We start from the raw sequence: 18,791 nt of genomic DNA on the forward strand, positions 1-18,791 counted from the left end.
ATATAAGGAGAAAACAACATGACAGCTTGCATACAATGCCATAAGGGTTTTGAGCTTGCATTATAATTATTTTCTCTGATCTGCGCAACACATGTAGGTCACATTATCACTCTCATTTTGGTAATCAGTGCTTTACTAATGAACGGTACTATAAATAAAGACTTAGCAATAAAAAAAATAATAATTTGGTCTTTCAACATTACAAAGTACTGTTGGCTATGAATGTTAGTAATGAGTTGCTATCCATACATTTTACTACTTAGTAAAACTGCACACAGACTGCAAGAGATAACTAGTCCTAGCTTATGTATTCTTACATTGCTAGCTGCAGCAATTACATATTCAAATGACTTTTTTTAGTAACACGTTACAACTTTTTATTATGGTATTGTCTAAAAATGTAATTACCTAATTGATATTTCATTAAAACATTGACTTAATTATAAATATTGTATAGAGCAGCACTCTATGGGCAATAGGTGGAGAACACTCTGGTTGCCAGTCCAAAGCAGTGTGCTTTCAAATTCAAGAAAACACTGAAACTCTGTAGTGAAACATTTACATGATTAGTGGTTAGTGCAGAGGAAAATCAAAATAAATCTGCAAATGTAGAACTGATGAAAAAAAAAAGCTATTTAGATTTTGGACAAAATAGTTAATTCCTAATTGTAAATAACTAAGCAGAACAAATCAATCCAGTGGTTAAAAATAATACATGAGGAGTTCTACATATAACATACCGTATATACAGGGCATTTTATCTTGAAAATGTAAAGAGTTCCTCTACAGGTTTTGCTCACTGCTCCGAATGTTTTTGTTCTTTTAAAAAATATCATGTTTTAGAGTCTTTTTACATTATTATTGTATATTTAATTAATTCATGATAATTGCACTCCTCGATTAATGACGATTAATCCAATTGATTGTTATAGCCCCACACTACAGTCTATAGAGGGAATACTATTAAAAAGCTGTTGGACGGCTAAAAAGACAAACATATGTTAGAGGTGGTTTGTATCTGAAATTGCAAAGGGGTGTTGTACGTAGTTTTAAAAACAGCACGAAAGGCAGTTGTGCCAGCAGTGATATAGTTAGAAATACATATTTTCCAGAGCCCATGGATCAGTTCTCCTCTGCCACTCACTGCTGCCCAATCTCCTTACCACCACACCCGCATGGTTTCCCTTGCAGGTAGTGAGCTGCTAGGGAGGCCTTGCCTCTCTCGTTCAGGATTGTCTGGCATGATAACCCCATGAGCTAGGCGCTTTCCTAATGAACTTCAACCAAGGCCTGGCTACAGGCTGAGTTCCTGGCTTTGCTGTACTGGGTGTCATCATGAAGGCTTTTGAACTGCTGTTTGTCTGTCAGATTCCAGGGGAGACTGGGGACATGGAGTCTGAGTTGACCATGTCTTCTGCTTCTATTGCCAATGGGTCCACCCTGATTACCCTAGGTCCCTGGTGTTTGGACTATCAGAGTTCACACACCTCTTTAATATTGTGTGGTGGTTTGAGACAATGTCCCTGGATTGGTGGTCCCCATTGAAGTGTGTTCCAACTAAAGGGGGGAGTACACGTCTTGGCCTTCCAAGGAAGACATATACCAGCATGTTAAAGATGAGAGTCCAGCTAAATGTTGAACTTCGGCCTCTAGAAGAGCAGTGTTGTTCCCGTTCCTTCCTTGGAACACTAGACCCAATCTCGACCCACTGAAGAGTGCTTGAAGGATCATGAGAGCTTGCCCAGATGGGTCCACAATTAGGGCTGCAACAAATGATTATTTTGCTCTGTCAGATAAAGGCATGTTTTAGAGTCTCTATACTTGAGTTAATTATTGATCAATTACCATATTAGTTGACAATTAATTCAATAATTGATTATTCACTATTACTTTGATTTATTGATTCAGCCTATTTAGGTCAGAGCTACTTACCCTCCACATCAGGAGGAGTCAGCTGAGAAGACTTAGACTGCTGCCCCACGTTCTGGATAAATCAAGGACAACCAGTAGTATGATATATTCTTAAAATGTATTCTTTTTTCACAGTGAATGAACATACTCAAAAGTTAATTTTTTTATGTTCAGTTCAAAATATGTTATTGTACTAAAACATGAATTTATTTGAGAGGGTTTTAACACATCTTTATCAGAAATACAAATCTTGGCAATTTTATTATGCAGTATAGCCTAAATAACTGAGTGAGAAGATTGTTCCGCCAGAGATCACAATATACCCATAGTGAACAGCAACACACAGTCACATCCTGCAGCATTTATTAAAGCATTTCACTTCATTTTCATAACAACTGTAGCATCACTTTGAAGCTTAAACTAACTTTTTTCTTCAAATGGGACAAATGAAAAGTACATAGATTCCTGAAACCCTGAGGACTTTTACTCCATTCATAGTCTTCCACCTGCCTCTGGTCAGAAGAAACTGCTTAAAGAAAATTAATGTGATGACTCAGAGTTTATGCAAGTTGTCTACTTAGAACTTGGGCAGTTTTCAGATCCTTATTCGCAACTTGTCATCAGTCTAAATTAGAATTGATTGGCTGCATGCTTATCTTGACAAAGATGAATTTGGAAGGAAGTAGTATCCCTGAAAGCAATTAGAAATTGAGAGAGTATCAAGAGTAATCCACTTCTCACATGTGTTTTAAAGAATTAAGAGAAAAAAAAAGACACTTGATGTTGAGATGACTCATAGATTTTTCTCTCGTGTCTTTTTTTTCAACACATGCTGAAGTGTAAAGAAAACCATGTTGCTTTTAAACGTTTGTACTGGTCCAGCAACTCCAATTTAATAGCGTGTACAGATGTGGTAACAGAGCAATGTTAAAAGGAAACCATAAACATCTGATCCCCAGCGACATAAAACACACATTTCTACACCGCAGACCTAAAATACAAGCAGTGAGGGTAGAGGAAACTCTTTACATACACACCCTCTGTAGACATCCCTGGCCTCATAAACTCTGTATACCCTTGCCAAGGAGTTGATTACAGGGAGATTCCATCGTGTAAATCCTGCAGCTTCTCTAAGGCCTGTAGTCTGTCACGATCGACTGTGCTGTCCAAAGCTGGCTTACCCAACATGAGCATTTGCATGGAATTAACCAAAGTGACACAAATCCCATCTTTACTACTAATAGAGGGTTTGGATTTAGCCTTTTTAGGCTAAATATCTATGTGTAATTGCTATAAAGGCTCTGTTTATTTGTTATTCCTGTAACACTGGGTTACTCTTACATGCCGGTCTCTTTAACTTATGCTTATGTTCTGATGTGTCATGCAATTTTAATGAGATGTATAGTACTGCTCTTTTCGGTGTGATTACCAGCAGCTTGGTTTATCCGATTTGGTGTAGAGGTTGCTAATGACATGAAAAGGCCCATTAAGGGCATGATAAGCATTTAATGAAGTTAAATGTGTTAATGCTTGGACAGCAGATGATGGATCTTATTATGAAAAGCAAGTTAAAAAAAAGGGGAAAAAAAGCTTTTAATATGCAGGGGAGATAAAGAAGTCCAAAAAGGTGATTTATAGTAATAATCTAGTTTCATCTAATGCAGTATTTCTGGATACTGATGCTGTTTTTGGATTAACTGTTGTGAGAGATTTCTGTGATTCCCTCTGCATACAAGATTCATAATCCCTCATGCTCTCTTCTGTTTTTGTGAGTTGTGCTCAACAGACAAACTAGAACAGACCAACTAGAAATGTTGCTTTGAAACCCAGTCAGTTAAGTTTTTATTTGTCAGTCAGCCTTTATTTGTTTCATTTGAAGATTTTTCAACTCTTGCATATTTTTTGGCAGTAATTTACTTTCTGTAACTCCATCATGCCTGATGTCACTGTGACCATGCAGCTGCAAACAAGGGCTGCTTTTCCATTCCCGTTACAAACACTCTCTGTGCCCATCTGCTTTTACACAAAATATCATTTCACAGTATCTACACAGACATGGACAATACCTACTTTTGATGCAATAGACATTTAGCTCATGCTAAAGTCAGAGATTACAAGCAAATTATATGATGAAAATTAAGCATTTTGTCCCTAGGATACTTAGAGGGCGTTTGTTTTACATCTGTGCAGTTGTGTTCAGGTTTGAATTTGACTAAATTTACATTACGTCTTATGACCTGAATCAAAGAGAAGCATGAAACAACCTGTGAACATGGAAGCTCTATTATCTACTCCCCTATACTGTTAAAGTTTATACTGTAACCCTTGTCTTCATCATTCACAGCAGCAGCAATCTCTGGCTCTGACCTAAACAGAGATCATTTCTCCTCCTTGGCTGCGAAGGGAGCCTCAAAGCGCATATTTACACATGGTGAAGACTGACTGTTTGAGCAGATGCTTTGTTTGTGGTCTGGACTGACATATATAGACTCCATTCTGCTCTTCCTTTAACTCACCAGCGATAGGCCCTAAGGGTGAAGCTTATAGGCTCAACCCTTAAAGTTCTGCTCCTCACTGGTTTCCATGGCTTTAAAAAAGGGTATTTGGAATTTGATTCTCCAGGACCAATAGACAGTGAAACCATGATAGGGCCACTCGGCAGGTATTTGTGGAATAAAATGCAGTGAGGACGTAGAGGGAAAAATACGACTTTAGACCCTAAAGGACATGTTTAAAAATGGAGTAAGAAAGGGGGAGGTAAGGCTAAAGATGTTTTGAACACGGCATAAACACTCTTATAATGGCCATATTTTTTATGAGTGTTGCTTTTTGATAGATGTTAGATAAAAGATGTTGTGCTTTTCGTTTCACTTCAATTTCTTGAATGTTTAACATTTGTTCTCTTTTCTCTTCTCAGGGGTCTTTTTGCAAGCCACTACACTGAGACGCATTACAGGGAGGATGGAAGTGCAGTCACTGGTACTCACAACTTCACGGTACGCTGAAACTCCGGGGCTTGTGGTCACATCAAGTTGACATGGTGCAACGCCCTGAACCGACATTGTATAAAATGTTCAAGAAAGATTCCTTTTCTTCGTTTTAGTGGGATGGGGGGAAGTTTAAGAAAAGGCATTTAGATTAAATTTAGATCCAGTTAAGCTAAGGTGTTAGGAAGCCCTCTCAGGTATTAAAACCTGGACATAATGTGGCCCTTCATACTTGTCCTTTTCCAGCCAGCCTTCGCATCAGGATTCTTCATGAAATCCCTTTTTAGCTGCTTTTTTTCTTGGTCATATGTTTGTTATATTTCTGGGGGGAGGGGCACAAGTAAAAGATTGTTCTTCACTTTGAATTGATAGTTGTTGTCAAATCTACTTGCTGCGGTTCTTGGCTGATTGAAATCAGCTCAAGTAAAGGGGCCAGAGTATTGTTCTTCAGCGATATTTCATTTTACTTGGCTCCAGATTGCTATTATTAATACCATACAGCACAGGAGAAACAGTTTTGATGGCGGTATAGAAGCCTGTGATTTATTGCATTCAACATTTCTGCTATGTAACAACATTTGTCTGTTGGCCTTTTGTATCTCAGTTGGAGTGAAATCACAGTGTTTAAGTGAACAGCTGTGGGGACATTTTAGCAGTTCACTCACAGCTTGGAGCCGCGGTTCTCCAGTTTAGCTCTGAATGTCGTTTATAGTTTCTTTCCTCCCACACACAGCCTTACCCTCTCTCTCCCACAGTTCATTCGCAGTTGATGGACGCTGCAAGCGTATGACATGCTGCACTGCCTTAAATAACCTTAATTGAAAAACAGTTTCTGTCGTCACCATTTTGTTTACCATAATTATTAATATTAGGAATTGGTAAAAGGAAGTAACATATAAATAAACTACCAAAACACAGCAAAAGAATTCAGCCCTTCAAGCTTCAGGATGAAATTAGTCATTTAAAAAGACAATTAAGCCCTCCCACTGCAACCTTACTTTTTCAAGCAGCTCCTACCAATCAAGTGTTGACGTGTGTGTGTCAAAGATGTGCTAAAAGAAAATTCACTAATGATGGGATCCCCACTGTGTTGCTTAAGACACCTTTAGCCATTAAATCCTGCTCCTAGATTGGACTTTGTTGAACATCATACATTTCCTGATTTGACTTCAGAGGGGTTGAGCTAAAATGCGGGTTAGAGGTCTAGTTTTCTCTTTGCACCTTCTGAAAAACAATCAGCCTGATATGTTTCTTTGTGGGAGCTGAGATTAACTGGGTCAAACAAAGCAAAGCCATGACTGTAATGTCTTTCTACTAATGGGTATCATTATAGCAGCACCTGAATCACTAACCTCCACTTACCTTTTCTTCTAAACCTCAGTATATTAGACGGCAAATGGAGACCTTACTGCCCAGCAGTATTTAAGGGGAAGAGTTCCGATTTTTTGAATTCAGTATCTGTTCAAATTTTAGAAAACAGTTAATAATTTACCTGATATGTATAACTCTCCTGATGTATACATTTTAAATATATTCAGAAATTATAACCACAAAAGCTTGTCCAAGAGGGATCAAAGCAGATTTCTACAAGTTCAAAACAACCCAAATATCAAAACATGCCACTACAGTTCCTGCAATCACTATTGTGTAAATCTTTAAACTTTTAACATACATGTACTGATTAGTTATTATAGAAAAGCCAGTAAAGATAGTTTAAGTTAAGGTTTAGCCTAAAGGACCAAATGGACATGTATTTATATGGAAGGAAAACACAAACATTTCTTTACTTTTGGTCAAATTCAATGTCATATAAAGAGTGTTTTCTTTAGTTTTGTTGGTGGGGGGGGGGGTTCCTCCTTCCACTAGATGACTCTTATGTGATGGAATGATGCAGGATATTTGCATATTGCTGTCACCTCACATGCATGTCAGCTTTCCTGCTTCTCCCCGAAACCGTGCTGACTGCATTCATTTTAAGCGGCCTGATTGTGAGGAGCAGTAGAGGAGCAGAAACCGCTCAGCAGAGCATACTAATTGAAAGGAACATGGGTATGACAGAATAAGCATTGTGTCATTTTGTCTTGTCCTCTTTTGCTCTTTTGAAGTGAAGTTGGAGGAACAATACCACCTCACAAAATGACAAGCACCTTTCCTTACTGTTTTTTGTGTTTTTTTTATTAGAAAGCCTTGCAAATGTTTTATAGTTTTTTTTTTTTGTTTGTTTTTTACATTTTATAATATTGCAACCAAAAATGTTTTTTTCTTTATCGTAGGAGTGTTGTGGTTGACAAACATAAACTTTGTATTCAGTCCTTTTTAGTCACAGATTTCATTAAGAACCAGAGACCCAATGCTTGTAGAGATCCTCAGGGAGAATCATGCCTTGTAGGAGTGGCAAGAAAAGGGATGATTATTCAAAGAAAGAGTTAAGTAATCCAGTTTGCCGTTACATAGGAATCAATTATAGGACAATGCAACCATGCGGATAAAGGTGCTCTGGTCACTTTTTCCTCTGTGAAGAAGCAGGAAAAGCTTATTGATAGCAGACACAGTTAAACTGACCAGAGTATAAATGCAGGAAATGCTGGACCAAAACCAGATGCTGAAGACTGCAGTGGTGGTCTGTCTTCTAGCAGGAAGAATTAACTAAAATAATAGGCAAAGCTACACTGAAAATGTTTCAATAAAAATTAAAAAAAGAATAAATTAAAATGTCTTACTCAAAGTCCAGTGCTAATTGCAACTAAGAATCAGGGGCAAAACCTAAAACAGGTGTTTCCTGAAACATTTCCCCCCTGATAATTTGAGCTAAATGCTAAGAATTGTGGTATGTGCAAAGTTGGTAAAGACACTAGCAACTCAGGGAACTGAAATCCGACAGGTACTACGCTTCTCAGGACTTCATTTGCTAAAATGTGATGAAAATCATGTGTTGTTTTGTTTTTATAAATATATCTAGAGAACTTAAAGAGCTATTAATACTTTTATAACACCATTTTATATCAAGTGGGTTTTCTATTAAATTTTCTTTCTAAAATGGGAGGACTGTTTCCCTTTAGAACAACTGCTACTACCACGGAGAAGTGCAGGAGTATCCAAACTCTGATGTAACCCTCAGTGCCTGCTTGGGCCTTCGGTGAGTGACAAGTAAATCATTTTGTATTCAATGTGCATCTCAAAGCTGCCCTTTTAGTCCTACTTGATGCTGCAGAGTTTGGAGTTACTTAAGTCACTCAGTGCAGCAGCCAATCATTCTTAAGCCTCCTTAAGGCTGTTGTCAGTAAGCTGCGGTGCACCTCTCAGGAGTAAAATGTCACACAAATGTATTTGTAACCGAGACGCTTATTGTGTACTTGGTTTCAATTTGACAGTAATTTGCATCTGTTGCTAATGGTAAATCAAGTTTTGCTGCTTTGATGAAGTAAGTGTTTACCAAGTTGTAAAATGTTGCTTTGTTGCCTCTCTTGTTATTTAGCTTTGAAGCAGATTGTTTCATTAAGAAACTAAGATACTTTCTGAATCAGAGTTTATAAAAAAAAAGTTGAATGTGGTATTCCAGGTTTTATTGCATCTAAATTTATTTGCTTATATTGCAGAGTTTTTATGTGCAAAGTCGTTGGTTTTTAACCACAGCTACATGTGGCCTAATAAAAACACTTTTCAGGAAAAAAGGTTTGCTTGTCGACTAGAAGCTGCCTCAGTTGTTCCATTAGAGACAGCCACATTTAATCAAGGCCTGCATTTGAGAAAGTGCTAAGGCTTTGAAGCTTTGTTTTCTTACTTGGGATGTTTTCTCTGCAGAGGCTTCATTGCACTTGAAAACAAGGCATTTGTTATTGAGCCTGTATCTGGCAGTGACGCTCGGGCCCACTTCATTTATCGAGCGGAAGAGCTCAAAGTGACCCCTGGAGCCTGTGGCCATGGCTTTAATTTGTCCTCTGTTACCCCTGAAACCTACATCAAAAGCCCTTTTCAGTCCTTTCACACAAGGGTGAGTTCATATTGTTGCTTTTATTGCAAACCAAAGCTCTTAAATCATTATTTCTCTTGTATTTCATCATCACTATTTCTGTAAAGACTACTATTGAGCTTATGATTAGATGTTAGGCATTTGACCAAGGATGAGAATATTGGCTATCACACAGATTTGGAAAGGTTCCCTAGAGGGGTAGCTTTGGATTTGACACTCATTTCATTTGTGTTAAGAGCCCAGAAATGAGGGCCCGTGCAGACCATTTGGCTGATCATTTGCATTGAGCAGGTGCAGCATCCATCTGCCACTATTTCCAAACATTAGGAACTCTATTTGAGGCAGGAAGTGAGCCTAACCCTAAGAATTTAATGGGCTCAGAGTTAGACAGTATCTCAGTTTAGGGGTTCATTCAACAGAACTTAGTATACCTGAAAATATCACATATTGTATGCAAACAAAGATACATAAATACAACTAACAATTTTTGCTGGATTTAAGCTATCATCTTTGTATACCTTTAGCTTTAAAAATATTGAGAAAGGCAAAATCTTTGGTTTAGATCTAAAGGTGGAATTTTATTTGTAAAAAAGCAATGATAAAAATAACACATTCCGGTGGCCAGATCTTCCATAAAAAATGTAGTCTTTAACAGAGGTGTCAAAAGTATTTATGTTAATTAGAAGTATTAATTCTACTTGAGCTTTTTAACGTAAGCTTTTCAATCAAGTAAAAGTGTAAAAGTACAGTTTTTAAAGCTAATTAATGTATAAAAGTAGAATTAGGCTTTAATTATTAAGCTAAGCAACTCTGGATGATAACTTCCTTAGACCTAATTTTCTTAATTTTATAACTAATTGGAACTGTATCAAATATATGAATCATCTTGAAATGCAATTTATTTTAGTATGTGGTGAACAAGAAGTTGGTGTGGTACCGAGACCAACCACAAAGAAATTAATTGTCTTGATAAGACAAATTATTTTTATGTTTTTTGTTTTATTTTAAATACCACCAGGCCATAACGAAAATGAAACAAAACTAACAAGTTTTGTGGCATTTTTAAATGTAAAGAGTAGAAAATTTAGATATTAGCAAAAAACAAATGTAAGGAGTAGAAGTAAAACGTTGTCCAAAAAAATAATTACTCCAGTAAAGTATAAATAGTCAAAATTTCTACTTAGGTAAGATAAGAAAGTATTTGTTCTTGTTACTTGACACCTCTGGGTTTTAGTTTATTGCCCCTGTTAAGAGCTGGAAAACTGTTTTTTTTTATTTTGGTTCTTTTTTTGGCATTTTTATTCCTCCCAATTTAGCCCGAAAATATTAATTATTCGGTTTGTTTATTACAGTTAAAATTTACAAAATAAAATTTACATTAGGGTGGAGAAAGTTTGGAAATGATTTGCCTTATTTTGTTCCAATAGAAAGACTTTTTACAAAATGACTTCTATTTCTTCATAATTAGACACCTTTTAAATAACAGGATTAACTATATGAGAGCAACTTATACACTTTCAAAATTTCAAAATAAATACAATTATCAATGTGAATATCAAGCATGGAAAACTATCTGATAAAAATGTGCATTTAGATGACAGCTGGCCAAAACGTGCCTTGTCTTTAGTGGAGATAAAATTGTTCTACTTATTTTCTTCTAAAATTATTGAGCTTACTCATAAACTATAAAGGTAAAATGTTGTTTGATTATTGATCATTAGCTTTGATGGTATTTCTTTTAGTGTGCTTCATAAATACTTACACTGCACTGAATATATATATATGAATGTCTGTACAATATAAATGTGTTGGTGAGCAGCCTTAACAATTCATAGACTGACCAATCAGGAAAAAAAAAAATCTGTTTCAGTTCTTAGCGCACAGATTGAAATTATTTGTAAGTAAAATTCAAAACAAAATATTTTCTTCATAATTTTAGAGTTTAGATCAAATCATTTCATAAATAGATATAATACAACAGTTAAGTTTTTTTGGAAAAGAAAAAATAAATTTTGTTATGTGTTTCATGTGTTCCTTCTAAATATTGAATTGAAAGAAAAACAAGGCCATTATTTTTTAAATACCTTAAAAATTTAAGATGTTGCTCATTTTTTAAAATACTTTAATTATTAAGAGACCTTTACCTCTATTAAATCCCATCCTGTAACAGAGATAAGATCTCAGATAATTTTTTTGCACTAAAGCCAAAAGCTGTACTTATGTAGGTCGTTGTTCAAAAATGCTTTTCAGAAGTTACAGACTTTAAGGAGATCAATGTCTATGTTAAATTAAACTGAGAAAAATTGTTTAGAAGATAAACTTTCAAACTTTAGTAACTTTCTAACTTTTTCCTGACTTATTCTTATTTTTCTTCCTCAGCATAAAAGGAATGCTCAAAAGACAACCAAATACGTGGAGCTGATAATCGTTGCAGACAACAGAGAGGTAATGAAACTTCTTTTCTGCTTAACACCATAAATGTGTTAAAAACCCCACCATGCCCTAATGGTATAAGCATAAAGAAGCACAGTAAGCTGCTGTAAACGCAGAACAGGTCTCTCTGGAAGCTGCTGAATGTGGTGAGTGTGCAAAAACCCACCATGTTCCTGCAGCAGTAGTTTTATTTTTTTCTCTCTCAGCAGGCATTTCTGTTTTGACTTCCTTAACAAAGCAAAAAGGAAACTGGACAAAGCCGCTTGAATATACAGGAGTGTCCCATAAGCACTGAAAAACTCATTTTGGGGTTTCCTCTTCCTATCAATCTGCTGCTACCATTGACCTGAATGGAAAGAAAGGAACTCAACATAAATATGAGAGGTTTAATGTGTTTCTCAGATTTAAAGTGCAGGTGGATCACACAGCAGGGTGAAAATAGATGGTTGGACTTTGCTTCAATTTGCATCCAAAGCCTTGGTGCCTGTTTTGTCTGCCAGTAGACCTGCTCCCTGCAGTCACGCCATACGTCTCTATAACATCGGGGGATTTTTCTAGATCCAGATGGTCACAGCTTGACAAATACCTAAAACACACAGAATGGAAAACAAAATATTGCCTTGGAAAATTTAAAGAAGCCAGCAACGCTAAATTTTCCCTTTGAGTGCATTCACTGATATTGAATTGGTCAAAAGCTTGTCCTCCATTATTTTATCTCAAAGCATGCATCATGTGGATCCTAATTTGTCACACAGCTAACATGCAATTTCTTTTAGTTTCAGAAACAGGGAAGAGACCTGGAGAAAGTCAAACAACGGCTGGCAGAGATAGCCAATTATGTGGACAAGGTAAAACATGTTCACTCCAGTTGTGTGAGGGGAATAAATCACTTCTTTTTTTTTTTAAATAGAACTTCTGCTGGTAGCAGAGAGTAATGAAAAGGGATTGTGTGATATATTAATTTCCCGTTAAAGCATCTGCCTTAGAAGTGAACCAGAGCCGCGGATCTATTGCTTCAACATGCAGCAGGCAGACTGATATATTTTAGGGAAGCGCTGATATAGCATTGGGAAAGATATACTCTGTGTAAGAAAAAAACTAAAACAAATCAGTTGATGTATCTTCGGCTCTGAATAGCCTTTGAAGCTTAAGCGGTCTTAGAAATATGATATAGATCATACGTTACTAGAGTAAAACATCTTTCATAGTGTTTTGCACATCTGTACAAAGAATGTAGGACATGTTAAGCTTAGATCTGACTCCGCTTTGCACCATCCTTAGTTTTACAGGGCCCTCAACATCAGGGTGGCTCTGGTTGGTCTGGAGGTATGGAGCGACTCCGATAAATGCCCCATCACTCAAGATCCCTTCAACACCTTGCATGAGTTCCTAGACTGGAGGAAGGTGAAACTGTTGCCCCAGAAACCTCATGACAACGCCCAGCTCATAAGGTAAATGATAAGTTTGACCTCAAAATGTGACATCAGTCGATAATGGGGACGGGTATCATTAAGGAGTTATAGATACTGCTACTCTTAACGATACTCCTTATCAATCCTGCAGTTTATTTATATTTTTTATTAAACAAAAGGGTTAAAAAATTAACAATGAACACTGGCTGTTTTTTTTAAAACATTTGGAATAAAAACACAAAATAAAGTAAATGTAAAAAAAAAATGTATACAAATATAAAATGAAATGCAGTATAGAAATATTTGTTTACAAAAACAAAAGGCTAAAACACTATATCATACAAAAGTACGTTGTGTAATTATGGAAGGGAGGAATATCTGGCTGGAAAGAGTGGATCTACAAGAGGCAGGCGGGTTGGTGAGAATAAATTGCCTGTGGAAGCAACTGTAAGAAAATAGATGACATACAAGACCATTGATAATCTCCCTCCATCTGGGGCCAATGTTAGATCTCATCCTGTGGGGTCCAATTGATCATGAAAACAGTAAACACAAATCCCAGGACTATACGGAGGGACCTGATAAATGAGCTGCAGAGAGCTGGGGCCAAAGTAGCAAAAGCTAACATCAGTTATAGACTACAGTGAGAGGGACCCAAACCCTGCAAGGCCAGGTGTGTCCCTCTGCACACAGTAGATGTCCAGGACCATCTGAAGTTTGCCAGAGAGCATATGGAGGATCCAGAAGAGGATTGGGAGAATATCATGTGGTCAGATAAAACCAAAATAGAATTTTAAGCACGAATAGGGAAATTAATAGGGTCATGTTAAAGAGATTTTAAGCCTAAACCTCCTTCTAAAGCATGATTAAGAAAGTGCTCAATATCTGAAAGATTTAAGAAACCCTACAGAAAGAGAAACAGTTTGAATAATATCTATTCAAAAAAAGAGAATAAAACACAACTTCAGCTCTTTGACCATTACATTCCATCTGTTCATTGCAGCGGAGTTTATTTCCAGGGCACCACCATCGGAATGGCCCCCATTATGAGCATGTGCACAGTGGAGCAGTCTGGAGGCATTGTCATGGTGAGTATTGAAGGAATTGTCCAAAAATTTGCAATCTAACACAATACAACCAGGATTCACAGAGTGGAGTTGTCTATTGTTTGCTGGAAAGGCGCTTCAGGCTTCTGCAGGAAGTCATACTTAATAACATAGTAATTTATGTGCTGACTGACAGCTTTAAAATGATCACAATCACCCATGAAGCGTAAACAGTACTTTTGAAGTCAGGCAGTGCGATAGCAAGTGGGCAGCGATGGAGGATGTTTGGTATTTGGGTTGAAGCTACAGACGAGCAACTGGTTGCTGATCTCACAGAGCAATGTGGAAAATTAAAGTCTGCAGATTTTGAACATGGTTCATTTACATTTTTATGAGAGATGACGAATTGTTTATTTCAGCTCTTTCGCATTGGAATCACAATGGAGTTATACATGCAGCTGTGCATCACCTCTGTTTCTAAATCACTACATAATCTAAATCTGATTTTCACTGTTGAGACTTAGGTCAAATCCCAAAGTGGTCTTCAGGATAGTGTCATTATAACTAAGCCAAGATGTGTATACCCCATCAAAAAATAAGTTTTGGCTGTTGCTGTGATGAGGCTTTTCCAGATGTTTTCCTTCCCCTGTAACTTGCATAGAGCAGATGGTCTGGATTGAGATTAAAAGGCCAAATAAGCAGTGGGAGGGGAGGAAATGATCTTTTTCTCAAACCATACTGACCATGTGTTCTGCCCCAGTTTTTGCATTTAGGTTTTTGGGTTGTTTTTTTCCCCCACAGAAATAGAAATGACAGAAATATGGTTGGGCCATTTGCCATCACAATAGAACCACAGAGGAACTTGTGGAAGCTTTGTATCATTTTATTCATCTGAATATTATTACTTTGTGAGTAAAACTAAACAAAACCAGCTTATGAGTGCATCACACAGATGAAAAGGCAAAGGCTGCAGAGAGTTTTCCCATCCTTCCTGTACAGGGTGGGTGCAGCTCCCATGACGCTGCTCTTTAATCAGAGCAGGAAATGGCTCATCCTGGCCTAAGTTTGACTGATGACCATGCCTTCAAAGGAAGCATGTGATTTTCTCATGTAAGCGTCAGAGAACCACAGTATAGTAAGATATACAGTAGTGGGCGGAGGATCTTTTTTCTCACGGATTTTGAGATGAGCATTTTTTAATCCTTGGTATATTTTAAATAAATGGTCGTTGTAGTATAGCTTTCATTTATCTGAGAGATAGAAACATTCTGAAAAACATTTCTGCATATCACGACACCATGAAAAATTAAGTTTCACAGCTGGTTAGTTTATGCACAAAAACGGTTCGAATGCCGACCTATGGCATTGAAAACTTTAGAACGGCCCTTTGTCACTAGCAGATGGCAACTGTAGCAATGTCAGCAGCCATGGGCGGTTCTAGACAGGGGCCAACGGGTGCCAGTGCCCCTGTAAATCATGTCCTGGCCCCTGTACTGAAGAAATAATACTTAAAAGAAATTCTAATGATGATATGCGCTGGAACAGACATGGTTACTGATAGGTCCTTTGGATCTATTTCTTTTTTTTTTCTTTATAAATTATGTTTTACTAATTATTTAGAATCAATAAGGTGATAGCTTCAGTAGTAGAGGTGAGTATTGGCATGAGTGTTCGATTCGATACATGTCGCGATACGATATTATCACGATATTGCAGTATCACTATATATTGCCATATTTTCCCCAGCTATCAAAATCAAATGATGAGATAAAACAGCAAGTGCTGTATGTTTTCATCAGAAAATATTGATTAGGTATTATTATCCATGTTGTTTGGGGTTTTCTTCCACTGTGACGGCCTCAAATACAGATTTGGTGCTGCACGCACAGTTAAAGGGCTCCACAGCGCTTTCTGCCATTGTTGGTGCAGAGGTAGCCCATCTTCCCATTAATGTTTTATGTAACCATTTTTTCTTTGAAAATCGATACTAAGAAGTGAAAGATCGATATTATATTGGGCAGCCGAATATCACAATATATCGCCAAAACGATTATTTCCCACACCCCTATTCAGTAGTATTGAGATATGATCCCAGTTTTCATCTGCTTAATTTTTTTTTCAAAACAAAAAAACAACTCAAATTTTTACAGCTGAAATTATCAGTTTTTCTTGAATTCTAATTCAGATTTTATAGAAAATGGTAATTTTTAACTTAAATTAAGTGAAATATATGTAAAATTCCTAAGTTACGAATGTATATTGACCTTTTTTTATTAAACCTAATTGAATAGAAATTTCACTTCATGCAGCTCACTTAATATATTTGAATTGCTTGCCCTGTTTTTTATTTGATACTTTTCTGTGCCTCTATGAAAACATTTGGTCTTGAACCGCAGCTATCAGTTATCTAGTTGTGGTATTTCTACATTTTGTAGTATCACGTCTGTCATTCCACATCTGTTTGGGGTTTTCTTCAGTGCTTTTTTTTTTTATTACACTTATCTTTCAACAGAAAACAAAAGGGCAGTATTTACTTCTTTTCAAACTTCCAAATGAGAGTTTAAAACATGGTTTCCACAGTATTTTAAGTCCAATACCCTCTCATGGAATTTGGGACACATGGTAATCAGTAAGACTTATTTGATAGAGTACAGTCATATGCGGAAAGCAAATTAATAGCACACACACAGTATGGTGTCTTCACATCGGATGCTTTTTGAGCATCAATGAGACGTCAAATTGGACGTTTGTGCATTTTTAGGTTAAAAGCATGTCAAGAACTTTGTTGACGGATGCTTGATGCTCCTAAGAGGCGTCGAGCTTTGAGCTGCTCTCTTCTTTTCCTCATGATTTAGAGAGTTGCTTCTCTTTATTTGCATTGATAAGTTCAAAAAAATGTTTTAACATTTTTTTAAGTGAGACAATACACTTCAAAATGTCACCTGTGTAGTCATCAGGATTGTGATCATACTTTAAAATTTTTTATTGTTGTTCAGCCAGTGAATGTAAAGGATTTAGTAGCACCTGAGAGTAAGTTCTATGGTAAAAGATATAAGTAATATAAGTATGTAGGTATCATATCTTATTAACCATAGTTCAGTAAATATTTTAGTTAAGTAATATTAATCAGAGCACTCTTTTTTCCTTGTACATTAAACATATATTCTCCTGGCCTTTTATGTAAAACCAGAGGAGTTAAACCCCTTCATATATTCATTTTTCATAGCTTTATGCTGACAGCTCTATAGGAGGAGAGATTACAGCTTGAATGTAGAGTCAGTCTCCCTTGATTGAGCTGAAAAAGTTCAGTTTTTCCATATCCTGTATCCTCCTCTTTGGACGTTCGATGCCCCATGCTGGAAACACTGCAAGCCCTTCCCCAGCTCCTGCTGCTCAAATCATGCTACAGGACCTCTGGATGCCCCTTCTTACCATTCACCATAAACTTTGCACGTCAACCAGATAGCGTTACACTGAAAACTCGTTCAGTTTGAACACACCAATAGTCTATGCCTTATTAATATTCTGCCTATTCAAAACCTTATTCTCTAAAATTATTTCTGTATAAAAGAGCTGTTCTTGCTTGTTCTTGTTCCATCTCTGTCTGTCCGGGGGAGATATACCTGTCTTTCTTATCAGAGGAATCATACCGATGTCTAATGCAGCACCCTGCAGTAGCTTTCTCTACTGGAAGTCAGTCTAATTTGGTCTGCAATGGAGGTGGTTCGGTAGATCTAATAAAGTTTCCATGAAGAAAATGAATAAGAGGAAAGCAAATCGTAATGCTATAAATTGCTTAAAAATGCCCTTGTCTGATGTTTCCATCTTATTTTTTGTCTTTTGTCTTTTAAACTAATTTAAGGTGTTAACTAATTTTAAACGCATTTGGTTGCCTTTTTTTTTAAGGATCACTCTGAGAACCCACTGGGTGCAGCTGTAACTTTGGCACATGAACTCGGACACAATTTTGGCATGAATCATGACACCCCAGAGCGCGGCTGTGGCTGTAGAATGACAGTGGATCGTGGAGGCTGCATCATGACACCATCCACAGGGTAAGATTTTATGAAAGCCTTGTTCACAAAATGTGGAAATTATGACAAATTTAACGCAAAAATGACTACTACTACTATGAAGATGCAATCATAAAGCAGTTACGTACATTTTCATAGTAGCAAAACTAAAACCACAACAGGTTTTCACTGTGCAAATCCCACCCTGTGAACCTATTCACATGTGTGACATTAAAAGCACAAAGTTTGATCAATTTTATTCGGGCTTCAAATAACAATCCAATCTAAATTGCAAAAGCATCAATATATAACCTTTTTTTCATAAATCTAAGTCATAAATGTAAAACATGGATTCATATTCAGGCTATTTGATTCCATGTTTTTTTTATTCTCTATGATTACAACAGCAAGTCTTAAGGGTTATGTCTCTGTCAACTTAAAAAAGGAATGTTTTGACCATTCTAATAATCTAATAAATTAACCCCGATCATAATAGACGACATGCGTTCTTGAAAAACGGTATTAAGGCTTTTGCCACGAATTTTGGATTTGGTTCTAGACCTATCCATTGCCACAGTACCAATGAGGGATTTCCAAAGTGTGGTTCGAGGACCATAATTTGTGTGGCCCCTGACAACCATTAAAGAATGATCATAATATGACTCTTAAACAAATTACGCTGATGTGGGTAGTTTGAAAAAATGTGGGTTGAAATTTTATTGACAAATCTGCATCTTCCAATGTACCGGTAAGTAAAAAGTGAAACACCAAATATTTTTACCATGATTTTATTTATTTTATTTATTTTTTTGCTTTTTTTTATTTATTTATTTTATGATTATAAACCTACAGCAACTTTTTGGTATATGGGCAAGCCCATTTCAATTTTCAAAAAAGCCTCTTACAGCTGGGAAAGGTCTAAAGACATTTTCTACACCAAACCATAGAGAAGATCCATTCATTATTCTTTATTAGGGCATACAGTGGGGCAAAAAAGTATTTAGTCAGCCACCAATAGT

General features: G+C 36.7%; 1 protein-coding gene across 2 annotated transcripts in view; it reads left to right on the plus strand.

Moving 5' to 3' along the window:
- Positions 1-18,791, plus strand: part of LOC107093568 (disintegrin and metalloproteinase domain-containing protein 12-like) — a 131,053-nt gene that overhangs the window by 64,368 nt on the left and 47,894 nt on the right. For both annotated transcript variants that reach the window (XM_015388708.1, XM_015388709.1), the window contains exons 4-11: positions 4,829-4,907; positions 7,958-8,034; positions 8,700-8,889; positions 11,248-11,313; positions 12,078-12,149; positions 12,583-12,752; positions 13,717-13,801; positions 17,666-17,814. In XM_015388708.1, the coding sequence (XP_015244194.1) occupies positions 4,829-4,907; positions 7,958-8,034; positions 8,700-8,889; positions 11,248-11,313; positions 12,078-12,149; positions 12,583-12,752; positions 13,717-13,801; positions 17,666-17,814 (888 nt within the window). The remainder of the gene's footprint in view (positions 1-4,828; positions 4,908-7,957; positions 8,035-8,699; positions 8,890-11,247; positions 11,314-12,077; positions 12,150-12,582; positions 12,753-13,716; positions 13,802-17,665; positions 17,815-18,791) is intronic.

The sequence above is a fragment of the Cyprinodon variegatus genome, unplaced genomic scaffold (assembly GCF_000732505.1).
Source record: "Cyprinodon variegatus isolate N-32 unplaced genomic scaffold, C_variegatus-1.0 Scaffold433, whole genome shotgun sequence".
Taxonomy (NCBI): Eukaryota; Metazoa; Chordata; class Actinopteri; order Cyprinodontiformes; family Cyprinodontidae; genus Cyprinodon; species Cyprinodon variegatus.